The 16,564-nt window shown below is 39.9% G+C and overlaps 1 protein-coding gene across 1 annotated transcript in view; it reads right to left on the bottom strand.

Moving 5' to 3' along the window:
* LOC139194231 (uncharacterized) overlaps positions 1 to 14,879 on the bottom strand; it is a 61,216-nt gene extending 46,337 nt beyond the window's left edge. The window contains exon 1 of the mRNA XM_070818594.1: positions 14,471 to 14,879. Within this exon, the coding sequence (XP_070674695.1) occupies positions 14,471 to 14,864 (394 nt within the window). The 5' untranslated portion in view covers positions 14,865 to 14,879. The remainder of the gene's footprint in view (positions 1 to 14,470) is intronic.
* Positions 14,880 to 16,564: the final 1,685 nt, after the last annotated feature.

A 16,564-nucleotide genomic window follows, 5' to 3' on the forward strand; every position in this document is an offset into this window, starting at 1 on the left:
CAAATGGTTACGTCACTCTCACGTGACGGCCAGCATGCCCTCCTTCGGGACGGGGTGTGTCAAATTAACCTTCAGATTTCCCTAGAATCATTGAATTGGATGAATATGCATCGCAAACAAATTATTCCCAACAAGTTCTTTATATGAACAGCATGATAAAGACACAAGTTAGAATCATTACGTTCTTTGGAAATCATAAGCATCGACAAGGCATTCGTAACTATGAAAAGCATGATACTCTTGCCAGGAATCTACTTAACACGATCGTGACTAGCGACCTTCACTACTTACGAATATAAATTCATAACGATTAGGTGAAACAAACTTATATCCTAGCATCAAATTCAAGCATGCAAATTAAGCGTGCACTCTCAACCAACATACAAGAATAAGTTCTAAATCAAACGGTTAAGCAAATTGTATTCACGACTTATACAACGATAACTGAAAGTAATCAACTTATTTCACATATATAATCATGGTTTTGAATCCACCCTTAGCCAAAACGAAATTAGCCAATCATACTTAAAGCAAAACAAAGATTACATGAATTAGACATTAAAATCCAAAGAAAGAAAACACCTAGAATGCTCCAACTTGGCAGCAAGTGCATCCAAGATTCCTCCTTTCCCTTGCTTGTGGCAGATTGGTTTGTGGACAGGTTTTGGGTAGTTCTATGGTGTAGACTGGATGGGGAATGGTATGGAAAGGTTTATGGTGAGTGTAGAGGAGTGTTTGATAGGAGCATATTTATGCGACTTAGTTGGCTTGTTCTTAAGCATTTATGTTGTTTTTCTTTAGTTATTTTAGTGTTTAAAGTCATTTTCGTGCAATTTCAGGTTTAGAGACGAAGTATGCAAAGAAGTGCAAAATGGAGCATTTTAGAGCAAAATTTAGCTAGAATGGAGTGTATGCTAATGGAGCACAAGGAATGGACGAGTTTGAAGGTCAGAGGGGCTTAAGAAATGAAGAAATGAAAGTGAAGAACAAAGAATTCAGATTTGGAAACCAAAGTTTCTAAAGTTGGAAGTTTCTATTCTTGGAGGTTTCCATTTTCGAGAGTTTCTATTCTTGGCTTTGGGCTTTTAGATGACCTAAACCCTAATTCCTTGTAAACCCTAACCCTAGCCGCACCTAGGCCTCTAGAATATCTGATTTCCTTGCCTTGCAAGGCATTCTAGAAGGCCCATCTCTAAACCCTAACCCTAGCCGCACCTTAGGCCTTATTCCCACTAAAAATCTGATTGTTTTAACCTAATTTCTGGTGGATTTGGGCTTCTAGAAACCCTAATCTGATTGCTAGGGTTTTGAAGTGCCTATATATACTCATTAAACCCTTTTGGCTGGAAAGATGACCTCCCATATACATCATTCACGTCTAGAAACAAAGAGGCTCTCTTTGCCGCACCTTTCCACCACCATATTCCATATTTTCTGCCCAAAATCATCCCTAGCCGCACCACCCATCAACCCTACACCTTTCCATACCATTCCCCATCCATTCTACACCATAAATACCACCCAAAACCTGTTCTAAACTTCTCTGCCGCAGCAAGGAAGAAGGAGAAATCGTTGATGCGCTTGCTGCCAAGTTGGAGCGTTCTAGGTGTTTTCTTTCTTTGGATTTTAATTTCTAAATATATGTATCGTTGCTTTGCGAGTATGAGGAACTAAACCCCCCCTTGGCTAGGGGGGGGATTCGAAACCATGTTTATGCTTGCTATATGATTTGATTACTTCTAATTGCGTTTCATAAGTTGTGAATTCAATTTACTTATCTACAAGAATTAAAACTGATTTGTGTATGTTGGTTGAGGGTCGACACTTAATTTGCATGCATGAATTTGATGCTAGGATATAAGGAAATTTCACCTAATCGTTATGGACTTATATTCATAAGTAGTAAAGGTTGATGATCTCAATCGCGTTAAGTAAATTCTTGGCATAAGTTTCATGCAATCATAGTAACAAGTGCTTCGTCAATGCTTATGGTTTTCATAGAACTTAATGATTCTTGCTTGTATCTCTATTATGCAATCATGTAGGGGACTTGTGGGGAATGCTTTGGGTTGTCGTATGCAATCATCCAATTCAATAACGTTAGGAAAATCTGAAGGTTAATTTAAGTGGACCTAATTAACTTGGGGCGTTGAGAATTCATGGGTTATTGAAAAGCAATTGGAAATCGTTTTGAATGCAAGTATAACATGTGTGGAGATGAACCCCTTAGCTAGCTTTCTATCCATTTAATTCAATCAAATTCGTTTTAAAATCTGTTTTGATTTACAAGTTTATGTTTTGTTTTCAATTTCGTAAAAACCAAATCCCCCTTTGTTTTCAAGTGTCAAATTAGTTAGAGAGTGTGTTAGTTTGTGTTTTTAAGTGTTTTGAGTCAAGTTAAAACCTATTTTCGTCAAAATCTTGTTTAGAGTTCAAAACTGCCCAGAAAGTGGTTTTAAGGCAGTTTTGAGTGTTTTTGTGTTATTTTGAGTCTTTTGGTTTGTTTTGGTGTTTTAAGTTATAGTTTTACATTCTTTGAGTCTAGTTTAGTGTTTTAAACTTTGTTTTTACGTTTTTGAGTCAATTTTCAAGTGATTTAGCAATCCCTCCTAATCCCCGGCCTAGAACGATCCCTACTTACATACTTACTACAATTGATAAAAAGAGGGTTAATTTGAGTGCTAGTTAATATCATATCAGTGTTTGATGGTGGAAGGGTGGTGGAGAACTTCGGCAAAGAGGGTGGAAGAAGGTGGAGTGGCTGTGATATTTTCTGGGCACTAGAATGGTGTTTTTGGGGTGTTTTGCTGCCTAGGGTGAGTATGGACGAATTTCTGTGATGAATGGTGAATATGAGAGTGTGAACCCTTTGCCAAGGGGTGTAAACATGTATATATAGGCCCCAAAAACCTTAGAGAATCAGGTTAGGTCAGGGATGAAGTGCACGGCAATGAAGGCAAGTTGGGGTGACAGAATTTTAGGCTGAGTTCTTCATCTTTTGGACCATAATTCTTCACATTCTTGGCTTCTTTAGTTCTCAAATTCGTCCATCCACTTTGGCCCATGCATTTGCTATCCATACCAAGCCCGAAACTGCTCCAAAGGCCTCCAAAATGCATCATCTTGCATACTTTGTACTTAGAGTCTGAAAACACACAAAAATAACTTTAAACACTAAAATAACTAAGGAAATACAACGTAAATGCACAAGAACAAGCTAACTAAGTCGCATAAATATGCTCCTATCAAATTCCCCCACACTTAGCTTTTGCTAGTCCTTGAGCAAAACAAAGAAATAAAACGAAACAACACAAATAGAATACAACCTAAACCTTCCAACATTTGCCTCAGGGATTCCAATGCACATGACATGTTAAAAATCATTATCCCCACAGATTTGAGTCATCTTCACACTTAAGCACGTACTTAATCATAGTCACTACTTACTTGTTCACGTTAATCAATTAAAACAATGATTTTGATGTAGTAACATGCCTTAGAGAAATCACTCAATTCCTTACAAGATATGCACTCAATTTTCACTCAGATTTTCTAACTACACACCCTATACTAGTTATATGTGAGAAGATTGATGTAGATATGAAAACGAACGCTCACATATATGTATCACAAAGAAAGCAATTTCTGGAGTTAATAAGCATGTTTAGATATGATCTCATGAATGGAATGCTACTACTTAGATGCGAGAACCAGTGACACCATATGCTCATATCAATTTCAAACTCCACATATTGAACCGCATGACACTCAAGATGAAGTTAAGGGTTGTAACGGGGCTTGGGGTGATGGCTAACAAATGAAGGATAAGGATAACAATCGTTCTTAAAGCAATAGCAAGCAAAGTAATGAAATTGAAACTTAGAATTCACTTAGATTGCATAAATCAGCTTTTAGACACGAAGGGAAAATTCAAGCAATATTTAGGGCCGAATTCTATGTTTTGGACCCTTTCTTCAACAAGCAGCACTTTAAAACTCTTTTTTCACATATTTTTCAACTCCCTTTTCTTTTCAACAAGCATAATAACTCACACTTCCCCCACACTTGTTTTCTGCCATACATTAATCAAAAGAAATTCAATTTGAATCATGCTTTACTATGCTTCAAGAACAAGGGTATGAATGGTCCTAAACTAGGCTAGGTAAGGGTAATGTGGTTTAACAAAGAATGTAGGCTATCAAGGCTCAATGGGGTTAACTTAAACATATAACGATATGGGATACATGGCAGTTTGGCTTTGGTGGTGGTAACTACACAACTTCATCTTGAATATGTGTTATGCAAAACAATAGCATGCTTTGAATGAAATAGGCATGAGTTCTAGCATTTGGAACTAAATGATGAAACGCCTTCTAAGTAATAACCAAGCAAAGAATAATGAGATCATGCAACGACTTTAGAAAACAATAATGCACATATTTTAACTCTCCAAATAAACATTTAGGCTCAAGTCTCACAAGGTTGTAGCGTTAGTTTGAGTTCCTTCCTTCAAGCATGTTACAAAAACTAATGTTTTTTTCTTTTATGATTACATGTGATTTCATAAGTTATAACCACAACCAAGCATAAATAAAGAGTAAATCAAACTTTCATCCATGTTTATAACTCTCTTTAACAGTCATGCAATTACAAACCGAATCCTCATCATTGTGTTGGAAGGTACCCTAAGACACAAATAAGCACACAAAAACAACTCTTTTTGGGATTTTCAAAACAATTTTTCAAATTTTTATGAATTTTCGGATTTTTATGTCAAAACACACTGAAACACTCCAAAATAGCTTAAAAATACTTAAAACAGCAAAGAACAACACTAGAAGTAATGGGTGATAATTTTCTACGAATTTTATGCAAAACACTAGTTACCCCCCCACACTTAAATCAAACATTGTCCTCAATGTTTCAAGCATATACTCACACAAAAACAAGCAACGAATAACAGAACAAATATAGCAAAGTAAAGAAAAAAAAAAAAAATTAGACAGAGTAGAGGTTAAGAACGCAAATCTGGTTTTTGAGATAGATGATCTTGGTGACTTTCCACAGCTTTGATCTTGAACTGGTTTGGAATTCTGAGCAGGGAATATCAGAGTGCAGTCTGCATTCTTCTCTGCTTGTTTCTTCTGCACGGCGGGCAGGCACGAGGGAGAGGTGTTGGTCTGTTTCCTTCTTCAATCTTTCCAAGTGCCCACCTCTTGCTTTCTTTCTCCTTGTCCCTAGTTGAGGATGAATCAGCACGTTGTCTCCACATGCTTCTAGGTATCATCTTCACTTCCCTTATACGTGAGAGACGAAGAGGAAACACAAGATGATGAGTACTCGAGAGCAGGTGCTGGCTGGAGAAAGGACAGGGAGAAAACATGATATGAGATACTCGTGCTCTCAACCTTTATGATATGAAATACTTGTGCTCTGGATGGGTTGTTTGCAGGGGTGTCCCAGGGGATGAGAAATACAGAGTGACTCGAGAGGGTTTGTTGGAAAGCCATTTCAGAGAGGATGAAGGGTTAAGTGAGGCTGAAAGTTGGGTGAGACTGCTTCACTTTGAAGTTCAACATTTATAGAATTTTCTTAATAGCTGGGAAGGTGATAGGAGCATATTTATGCGCCTTAGTTAGCTAGTTCTTATGCATCTTTGTTATGTTTTCTTCGTTAAAGTAGTCTTTTAAGCTACTTTCATGTGTTTTCAGGTTTAAAGGACATATTACATGAAATGATGCAATTTGGAGCTTTTGGAGCAAAAAGTGAGCTTGGAATGAAAAGGACATGCTTGGAACACAAGGTTGGGTTGAAATTGAAGAGTTCGAGATTTGAGGTTTCCTACTTGAAGTAGGAAAGCTAAGCCTAAAAGTTTCCATTTTGGGTTGATCTTTCCTAAATCGGAATTGGCAACCAAAGTTTCTAAAGTTGGAAGTTTCTATTCTTGGAGGTTTCCAATTTCGAGAGTTTCTATTCTTGGCTTTGGGCTTTTAGACGACCTAAACCCGAACTCCTTGTGGACCCTAAGCCTATGCCGCACCTTTCCATTCTAGAAGGCCTATTTTACAAACCCTAGCCCTAGCCCACTTAATTGCCGAACCCTAGGCCTTTGCTCATTAAAATTCTGATTGCTTAACCTATTTTTCTGATGGATTTGTGTTTTAAAGGCCCTAATCTGATTTGCTAGGGTTTTTAAGTGCCTATATATATGTTTCTACACCCTAGCCGCAAGGGGGATCCCCTCTACACAAATCAGAAATTCACCATCACCCTAATCCCCTCTTTGCCGCAGCCACCACCCATTCCAGCAACCTTTCCCACCTTTTGCTGCAGCTTCCATCGATTCCAACACCATTCCACACATCCATACATCATTCTCCACCTCCATAAACCATTCCCACACCTTGCCGCACCACCATACTATCCTATCTACCTTTCAAAAACCCAAAAACACATCCAGAAAACTCCATTCACGCCAGAACCTGTCCCTCACCTTTGCCGAGCCCAACCTTCACCCAACTCCATATTTTCTGACCCCAAAACCTTCCTAGCCGTGCCCTACACCCAGCCTAGACATTTTTCCACCATTCTTCCTCGTCCAAAATCATTCAAAACTACCCAAAAATCCCCTAAACCCTCTCTGCCGCAGCAAGGAGAAGAAGAAAGAGGAGCTTACTGTGCAGAATTCAAAGTGGAATTCTTTGGCTTTTTAGGTGTAATCTTTCTTATGTCTTCGATGTTTCAATTTAATAAACTTTGTGTTGTGAGTATGAGGAACTAAACCCCCTTAGTTGGGGGATGATTCGAAACCATGTACATGCTTGCAATTTGATTCGATTACATTCAGTTGTTATTTCATAAGTTATGGATTCAATTCATTCATCTATTTGATTGATAACTTATTTGTGTATGTTGATTGAGAGTGCACGCTTAGTTTTCATGCATGAATATGATGCTAGATTATGAGGGAGTTTCACCTAATAGTTACAATCTTATAATCACAAGTAGTGAAGATCGCTTGAAAACGATCGCGTTGAATGAATTCTTAGCATAAGTTTCATGCAATTCATAGTAACAAATGCTTCGTCAATGCTTATGTTTTTCATAGAACGTAATGATTCTTGCTTGTATCTCTATTATGCAATTCATGTAGGGAATGTTTTGGGTTGTCGTATGCAATCATCCAACTTAATAACTTGTGGAAAAACTGAGGGTTAATTAGTGCAATTCACGGTTAACTTGGGGCGTTGAGTATTCATAGTTTATCGGAAGAACAACTGAAAATCGTTTTGTTTGCAAGTGTGACATGTGTGGAGAAGAACCTCCTAACTAGCCTTTTATCCATCCTTTTCACCAAAATCGTTTTTACAATCTGTGTTAATTAAAGTTTCTGTTTTGTTTTCAATTTCTGTCCAAAACTATTCCCCCTTTAATTTGAAGTCTTAGATTAGTTAGAAAGTGTTTTGATTTGTGTTTCTAAGTATTTTGATTCAAGTTTTCATCAAATTTCGTCCAAATTAGTGTAGGTGCTCAAAACTGCCCAGAAAGTGGTTTTTAGGCAGTTTTGAGCCTTCTAGTTGCTGTTTTGAGTTTTAGGTTTGTTTAAGTGTTTTAACCTCTACTTTTGCATTCTTTGAGTCTAGTTTAGTGTTTTAAACTTTGTTTTTGAGTTTTTAAGTCAGTTTCCAAGTGTTTAGCAATCCCTCCTAATCCCCGGTTTAGAACGATCCCTACTTACATCTTTGCTACAATTTGACAAAAAGAGGGTTTAATTTGTGTGCTTATCTATTTCGCATCAGAAGGCATTGTTCCATTACTCGTGTCGGCAAGCCTGGGATAATTTAACAGTAGTTTTCACGTCCATTCCGCTTCTCCAAAAATTTTCGACAGATTGGGCGTGATTTAAGCAACGCAAATGTGCAAATTGACAGATGCTGACATGTCTCGATAAAGCAGAGGCCTCTTAATATCCGGAATTTACGCTTCGAGTTCTGAGCTTCGTTGAGGGCAGAGATTGCATGTGACAAGTGCTGACGAGGCTGAGAGAGACAGATGGTTGGAATCGGTGCTTCGACAGACTGCCCGTGATTTTCGCATAGCTGAGTTGCGTGTGATGGGTGCTGACGAGGCTGAGACAGTTGACACTCTTCGGTATCTGGAATTGGTGGTTTGTGAGCAAGCCCAACTTTTGAGAAAGCTGGCGCCTCTTCGATCTCCGAATGGCTTCTTCGATTTCTGAGCTCACCTCTTCAATCTCTGAAATCCCATCGCGTGCTAATTTTTATAGAGGTATGCAGGACGTTCAAAGCACTCTTGAATTTCCGCCTGTAAAAACTCCCGTTTTGCACTTCTACGATCTTGACTTGTCCGATCTCCTCTTTCTTTAACACCTCTGAAAAATGTCTGGCCCTTCCGACCGTCGTTTTGACTTGAACCTTGGTGAAGGAGCAACCCCTCCTTTTCCAGACAACATATGGCGCCCGTCCCTCATATCCCCTACTGGTCCTCTTACCGTTGGGGATTCGGTGATGAAAAATGACATGACCGCTGCGGTAGTGGCCCGGAACCTTGTCACCCCCAGAGATAACAGACTGCTTGCTAGACGGTTGATAGGAGCATATTTATGCGCCTTAGTTTAGCCTGTTCTTGTGCATTTATAGTGTTTTTCCTTAGTAAAGTAGTCTTTTAAGCTAGTTTTATGTGTTTTCAGGTTTTAAAGGCATATTACATCAAAAGAAGCATTTTTGAGCCTTTTGGAGCACATTTGAGCTTGGAATGGATGTCATATGCTTGGAGCCAAGAGGATGGACGAAATTGAAGATTTGAAGATGATGTTTCCTACTTTAACAAAGTTTCCTAGTTGAAGTGGGAAAGTCCCTAAGTGAAGATGGAATCCTAGTTGAATTAGGATTCCTAGTCAAAATGGGTTTCCTAGTTGCATTAGGATTCCTTGAAGATGAAGATTCCTACTCAAACAAGGTTTCCTACGTGATGTAGGAAAGTCAAAATCCAAATGGTCTCAAGTGAAGCAACAAAGAAGTTTTCCAAGTCCAAGAAGGAAAAGGAGTCCAAGATGAAGAAGGAATGATAAAGACAAGGTTTCCTAATCCAAATAGGCAAAGTTTCCAAGTGCAATGAGGAACCCTTATCCATTTAGGGCACCTTATCCATTTAGGATACCTTATCCTTGTTCTAGAAACCTTATCCATCCTTGCCGTGAGTTTTCCTTGCATTAGAGGGTTTCTAGAAGCCCTAATCTGCCCTATCCTTTAGTGCCGCACCTATCCCTTCTAGAAAGCTGATTTCCCTTGCCTTGCAAGGCATTCTAGAAGCCTTATCACCTCATCACCTTACCTGCCGCACCTAGGAAGCATTATCCTTTTTTATTTCTGATTTCTAAGCCCTTTCCTGATGGGATTTAATCCTCCAAGTCCTAATCTGATTTGCTAGACTTTTAGGACCCTATAAATACATGATGCCGCACCCATTCATTGAGACCACTCACCACAATTCACAATTCAATCTAGAAATTCACAAGATCCCTTTGCCGCACCAATTCACTCCCATTCACCATACAATCTGACCTTGCCGCACCCCCCACCCTTCCTAAACACTTCTACCTTAGTCCATACCCAACCATCCCTCATTGTGCCGTGAGTTTGCAAGGAGAAGAAGGAAGACAACTTGGAGCCGTGCATGCCATTCAAGGAGCTTGGATTGTGGAGCGTTTCTAGGTGTTTTCTATCTTTATGTCAATGTTTAAATATATTTATCTTTGTTTATTTGCGAACATGAGGAACTAATTTCTTTATAGTTAGAGGGGAATTCAAAGCCATGATCATATGTTTTATATAACTTGATTTCTTCCAATTATGATTTCATGAATCGTGAATGTGGTTTACTTATCTATTTGATTGATAACATGTTTATGTATGTTGATTGAGGGTCGACACTTAGTTTGCATGCATGAATTTGATGCTAGAGTATAAGGCAATTTCACCTAATCGTTATTAACTTATATTCATAAGTAGTAAAAGTCGCTAGTCACGATTGTGTTAAGTGAATCCTAGGCAAGAGTAACATGCGTATCCCATAGTTATGAATGCCTCGTCAATGCTTGTGATTTCCATTGAACTTAATGATCTTTGATATGTGTCTCTATCATGCGTATTCCATAGTTAGGGTCCTTGATAAGAATAATTTGGTTGTAATGCGTATCCCATTCAATTCAATGAATCTAGGGAAATCTGAGAATTAATTGGTCAATCTAGTTAATTTGGGGCATTGTCATTCATGGTTTATTGAAAGAGTAATTGGAAATCGAGTCGTATGCATATGTTTCATGTGTGGAGAAGGAACCTTCTAACTAGCCTTTCACCATCTTAGTTTTCATCAAAACGTTTTTGTCAAAGTTTGTTTTCAAAGTTTCTGTTTTCAAAGTTAAATTCGTCCAAAATCAATCCCCCTTTACTTAGTTGAGTCATAGTAGTTAGAAATCACTTTAGTTTGTGTTTTTAAGTGTCTTAGGTCAAGTTAAAACCAATTTTCGTCCAAGTGTGTGTCTAGTGTTCAAAACTGCCCAGATTGTGGTTTTAAGGCAGTTTTGAGTGTTTTTGGGCTGTTTTGAGTCTTTTGGTTTGTTTTGGTGTTTTAAAGTTTAGTTCTGCATTCTTTGAGTCTAGTTTAGTGTTTTAAACTTGTTTTTACGTATTTGAGTCAGTTTTCAAGTGATTTTGCAATCCCTCCTAATCCCCGGTTTAGAACGATCCCTACTTACATACTTTGCTACAATTGATAAAAAGAGGGTTAATTTGTGTGTCAACATAATTTTCACATCAACGGTCTAATGAATTGGCGGTTAAGGAGTCTCTGGCTCTTAGCGTGCAGTGTGCGGGTTCTGTGTCCAACATGGCCCAACGCCTATTTGCTCGAACCCGTCACGTTGAATCGTTGGCGGCTGAAATACAGAGTCTCAAAGAGGAGATTAGAGGACTCAAGCATGAAAATAAACAATTGCACAAGCTTGCACACAATTATGCCAGAAACATGAAGAGGAAAATTGACCAGCTGCAGGAAACTGATGGTCAGATTTTACTTGATCACCGGAGGTTTGTGGGTTTGTTCCAACAGCATCTGCCTTCGTCTTCTGGGGCCGCACCGCGTAGTGAAGCTCCAACTGATCAACCTCCGATACCTCCTCCTTCCGTGGCCCCACCGACTGCTGAGACTCCGCCGACTACTGCGACCTCTCCCAAGCAGCCTTTGTGAAGGCTCCCTCTTGTATTATGCTATGTTTTTTTATTTCCCCGTTTCCTGTTCATTTCCATGAAGGTTAATGTTAAAATCCTTTGCATATTTGTTAATGTTTCAAAATAGAAAGTCACAACAAAAAATAATTAAACAAGTAATAAAATTGACAATCAAGCAGAATAAATAGGTTGCCTCCCTTAAAGCGCTTGCTTTAACGTCTTCCAGCCGGACGATGAACACCTTCATTTCTCCTTGGAACCCACGGCATGCAGTGGGATCTCCTCCACAACATGCTCCACAAAGTGCTCGTAGTATGGCTTCAAGCGATGTCCATTCACCTTGAATTCTTGCCCGGTTCTCAAGCTCTTAATTTGGATTGCACCATGCACAAAAAGATGAGTAACAACAAACGGGCCAACCCACTTGGAACGTAACTTACCAGGGAATAGACGAAGGCGGGAGTTGAACAACAACACTTTCTGCCCAATTTCGAAAGTCTTGCCTCGAAGCATCTTATCATGGAATGCCGTGGTCTTCTCTTTGTAAATTCTAGCATTCTCATAAGCTTCATGCCTTATCTCATCAAGTTCACTCAATTGAAGCTTTCGATGAATTCCGGCTTGGTCCACATTCAAATTGAAGGTCTTGATGGCCCAATGTGCTCTATGTTCTAATTCCACGGGAAGATGACATGGCTTGCCATACACAAGCCGAAAAGGAGACATACCAATAGGGGTTTTGTAAGCCGTTCGATACGCCCATAATGCATCATCCAACTGTAAGCTCCAATATTTTCTATTTGGCCCAATGGTCTTCTCCAAAATCTGTTTGATCTCACGATTCGACACCTCGGCTCGGCCATTGGTTTAGGGGTGGTAAGGTGTGGAGACCTTATGCGTCACATGGTACTTCTTGAGTAATGCCTCAATGGTACGGTTGCAAAAATGAGACCCGCCATCACTGATTAGCACCCTAGGCATCCCAAACCTAGAAAAGATATTAGTTTTCACAAAATCTGCCACAACTTTAGAATCGTTAGTTTGAGTGGCTTTCGCTTCCACCCACTTGGAAACATAATCAACGGCAAGTAATATGTAAGTGAAACCAAAAGATGAAGGAAAATGACCCATAAAATCGATACCCCAAACATCAAAGATTTCAACAACAAAGATGGGTACCTGCGGCATTTGATCTTTTTGGCCAATATTACCTGTCCTTTGGCATCGATCACATGTTAAACAAAAGGTTCTAGCATCTTTAAACAAAGTAGGCCAATAAAAACCACATTCAAGAACCTTAAAAGCTGTCCTTTGGGTGCCAAATTGACCCCCACATGCATATGTGTGACAAAAACTTAAAATTGAGTGAAAATCTGATTCATGCACACATCTTCTTATAACCTGATCTGAACAATATTTCCACAAGTATGGGTCATCCCAAACATAAAATCTAGCATCCTTTTTAAGTTTATCACGTTGAAATTTGTTTAGGGTGCTAGGAACTTGTTTAGTCACCAAATAATTCACCAAATCTGCGTACCAAGGAGCACTTACCTGAACGGACAAGAGTTGTTCATCCGAAAATGTTTCGGAGATGGGAAGATCCTCTTCTTCACGCACCAACCTGCTTAGGTGGTCGGCAACAACATTATCACTCCCCTTCTTGTCCTTGATTTCGATGTCAAACTCTTGAAGTAGAAGCATCCAACGAATGAGTCTAGGTTTAGCTTCTTTCTTGGTGAACAAGTACTTCAAGGCTGCATGGTCAGTGAAAACAATAATTTTAGTACCAATTAGATATGATTTAAATTTATCTAAAACAAATACAACCGCCAAGAGTTCTTTTTCGGTTGTAGAATAATTCAACTGAGCATCATTCAAAGTGCGTGAAGCATAATAAATAACATGTGGCTGTTTATTCTTTCTTTGACCCAAAACAGCTCCAAGTGCATAATCCGATGCATCACACATCAATTCAAAGGGAATGGACCAATCCGGGGGAGTTATGATGGGTACCGTGGTGAGGAGGTCCTTAAGATGCTTGAATGCTTGCTCACACGCCTCGTTGAACTCGAAAGGCACTTCCTTTTGTAGGAGACGGCATAGGGGTTGTGCAATCTTGGAAAAATCCTTAATAAATCGTCTATAGAATCCTGCATGACCAAGGAAAGAACGAACCTCTCTCACAGAAGTGGGAGAGGGTAAGTAGCGTACAAGATCTATTTTAGACTTATCAACTTCAATTCCATGTTCAGAGATAATATGACCCAAAACAATACCTTGTTTAACCATAAAATGGCATTTCTCCCAATTTAACACAAGGTTTGTTTCAACACAACGTTTCAAGATTAAAGTGAGATTATCCAAGCAATTATCAAAGGAATTACCAAACACACTAAAATCATCCATGAATATCTCAATAATCCTCTCAACATAATCAGAAAAGATGCTAACCATACACCTTTGAAACGTGGCAGGAGCATTGCACAAACCGAATGGCATGCGTCGATATGCAAACGTTCCAAAGGGACAAGTAAAAGTGGTCTTTTCTTGATCATCCGGTGCAATAACAATTTGATTATAACCGGAGTATCCATCAAGAAAGCAATAAAAGGAATGACCGGCTAACCTTTCTAGCATTTGATCTAGGAATGGCAATGGGAAGTGATCTTTCCTTGTGGTTGCATTTAGCTTCCTATAATCAATGCACACTCGCCAACCGGTTTGAATTCGGGTGGGCACAAGCTCATTCTCCGCATTCTCGACAACCGTCTCTCCAGATTTCTTGGGCACACATTGGATAGGTGAAACCCAACGGCTATCGGAGATGGGATAAATCACCCCACAATCTAGAAGTTTGATTATCTCCTTTTTCACAACTTCCATCATCGGAGGGTTAAGACGGCGTTGAGCCTCTCTAGTTGGTTTGGCCCCCTCCTCAAGAAATATGTGATGCATACAAGTCGTAGGGCTTATACCTTTAATATCGGCCAATGTCCAACCTAGGGCAGATTTGAACTCCTTCAAAACTCGAACTAGTTTCTCCTCTTCTTGTGCCGTGAGGGATGAGGAGATGATGGCAGGTAGTGTCTCGTTTTCCCCCAAAAAGATGTACTTCAAATGGCTTGGTAGGGGTTTGAGATCAAGTATGGGTGCCTGAACGATGGATGGAAGCAACTTGTTAGTCGAAATTGGAATGGAATCAAAGTTAGGAGACTTACCACCATGCTTAGGTAGTGACTCAAGGGCAGCAACCAACTCAAAAATTTCATCACTAGGGGGCACGGCATGGCCTAGTCCATGTATGTCGTGGGTTGCCCTAGAATCTGCCCCCTTGGTTGTGAGTTCCATTCCTCGTGTAATGACTTTTTCAAGCGCATCGTCATTCAAATCTTCAAGATATCCCTGCGCCAAAGAGTCAATTATATCAATAGAGAAACATGAATGGTCCTCACTAGGGTACTTAATGGAATCAGAAAGATTAAAATTAACAACTTCCCCATCAAATTCCATGGACAACGTTCCACTATACACGTCAATCTTCGTCCGGGCCGTCTTCATGAATGGCCTTCCAAAGAGGATGGGCAATGAAGGAGCATGATCCGATTCATCCATTTCGAGCACATAAAAATCTGCTGGGAAGACTAAATGATCAACCTGCACCAAAACGTCTTCCAACACTCCTTTTGGATAAGCGTTAGATCTATCGGCCAATTGTATGATTACACCATCATGTTTCAACTCACCTAAGTTCATAGATACATAAATGGAGTATGGCATAACATTTATAGAGGCTCCTAAATCTAGCATGGCAGATTTGAAACGAGTGTTACCAATGACGCACGGAATTGTAAAGCTACCCGGATCTTTGCATTTGGGGGGTAGTTTGCGTTGCAAGATGGCGGAGACATTCTCACCTACCTTTACCACTTCCTTAGTCGCCATCCTCTTCCTAGTGGTGCACAATTCCTTCAAAAACTTGGCGTACCTCGGGACTTGCTTGATTGCATCCAACAAAGGTATGTTTACTTGAACTTTCCTAAATGTCTCAAGGATGTCCTTTTCAGCTTCCTCCTTCTTTGTTTGCATAAACCTACTAGGAAAAGGAGCATTCAAAGGAAAAACATTAGTAGGAACCGAATTTGACACATTCTTACCTTTATTGGCCGATTTGGACAGATTGGGGACATTAGAAACTTGCGGCAAAGGTGCTCCCACCTTTGCCGTGAGTGGGCTTGCTTCCTCCTCTTCAAATTGAAGTTTTTCATCCTCTTTGTGACCTGTTTTTGATGAAGAACCTGCCCCAATCTCTTTTCCACTTCTCAAGAGTATGGCCTTTGCACTTTCAAAGCCTCCCTTCGGGTTTGGAATGGTAGAACTAGGAAGCCTTCCTTGGTCTCTAATCTGCCCAACAACGTCGGCAATCTGCCCCATTTGTTTCTCTAGTTGGTCCACTCTTTTGTTTTGATTTTCCTGCCCATTAGTCAAAGTGGTTAGTAACTTAACAAGTGTATCATTATCCAAAGCATTACCTGAATTATTTGGGGTAGATTGTGGTTGGACTTGAGGGGGTGCGTATGGTTTGTTATAGAAGCCCGGGGGTTGTTGCCTAAAGCCTCCTTGTGGTTGGGCTTGTTGTGGCTCTCTCCATTTGAAGTTTGGATGGTCTCTCCACCCCGGATTATACGTGTTGGAATATGGATCATGTCTTGGCTGATTTGGGCTTTGAAACCCAATGGCATTAGCGCTCTCCCATCCACTATTCTTAATGAGTTGAGGACACTTTTCGGATGCATGTCCTTGGATAGAACATACGCCACACACCATGGGTCCTTGAATCTTCATTCCCTCGGCCATCTGTGAAACAAGAGAAGTAAGATTAGCTAACTGAGATTGAATATTGGAAGTGGAACTTACCTCATGCACTTGTTGCCGTGGGGGTCCTCTTTGGCCTACACCCTCGTATTGTTGAGCGTTCAATGCTCGATTAGCAATCAAGATTTTTGCAACCATGGGCGTTTTGTCTACCAATGCTCCACCTGTCGAGGCATCGAGCATTTGACGTTCTAGTGGTAGGAGCCCTTCGTAGAAGTATTGCAAAAGCAATTCCTCCTTCATTTGATGCTGTGGACAAGAAGCAACAAGTGATTTAAATCGTTCATAATATGTAGGAAAAGACTCACCTTCATCTTGTTGAATTCCACTTATTTTTTTACGAAGAAGAATGATGTGAGAAGTTGGGAAAAACTTCTCCAGAAACGCCCTCTTCATACTCTCCCAAGATGTAACTGTACCGGGAGCCAACTCGTATAACC

The sequence above is a fragment of the Malus domestica genome, chromosome 03 (assembly GCF_042453785.1).
Source record: "Malus domestica chromosome 03, GDT2T_hap1".
In the NCBI taxonomy this organism is placed as follows: domain Eukaryota; kingdom Viridiplantae; phylum Streptophyta; class Magnoliopsida; order Rosales; family Rosaceae; genus Malus; species Malus domestica.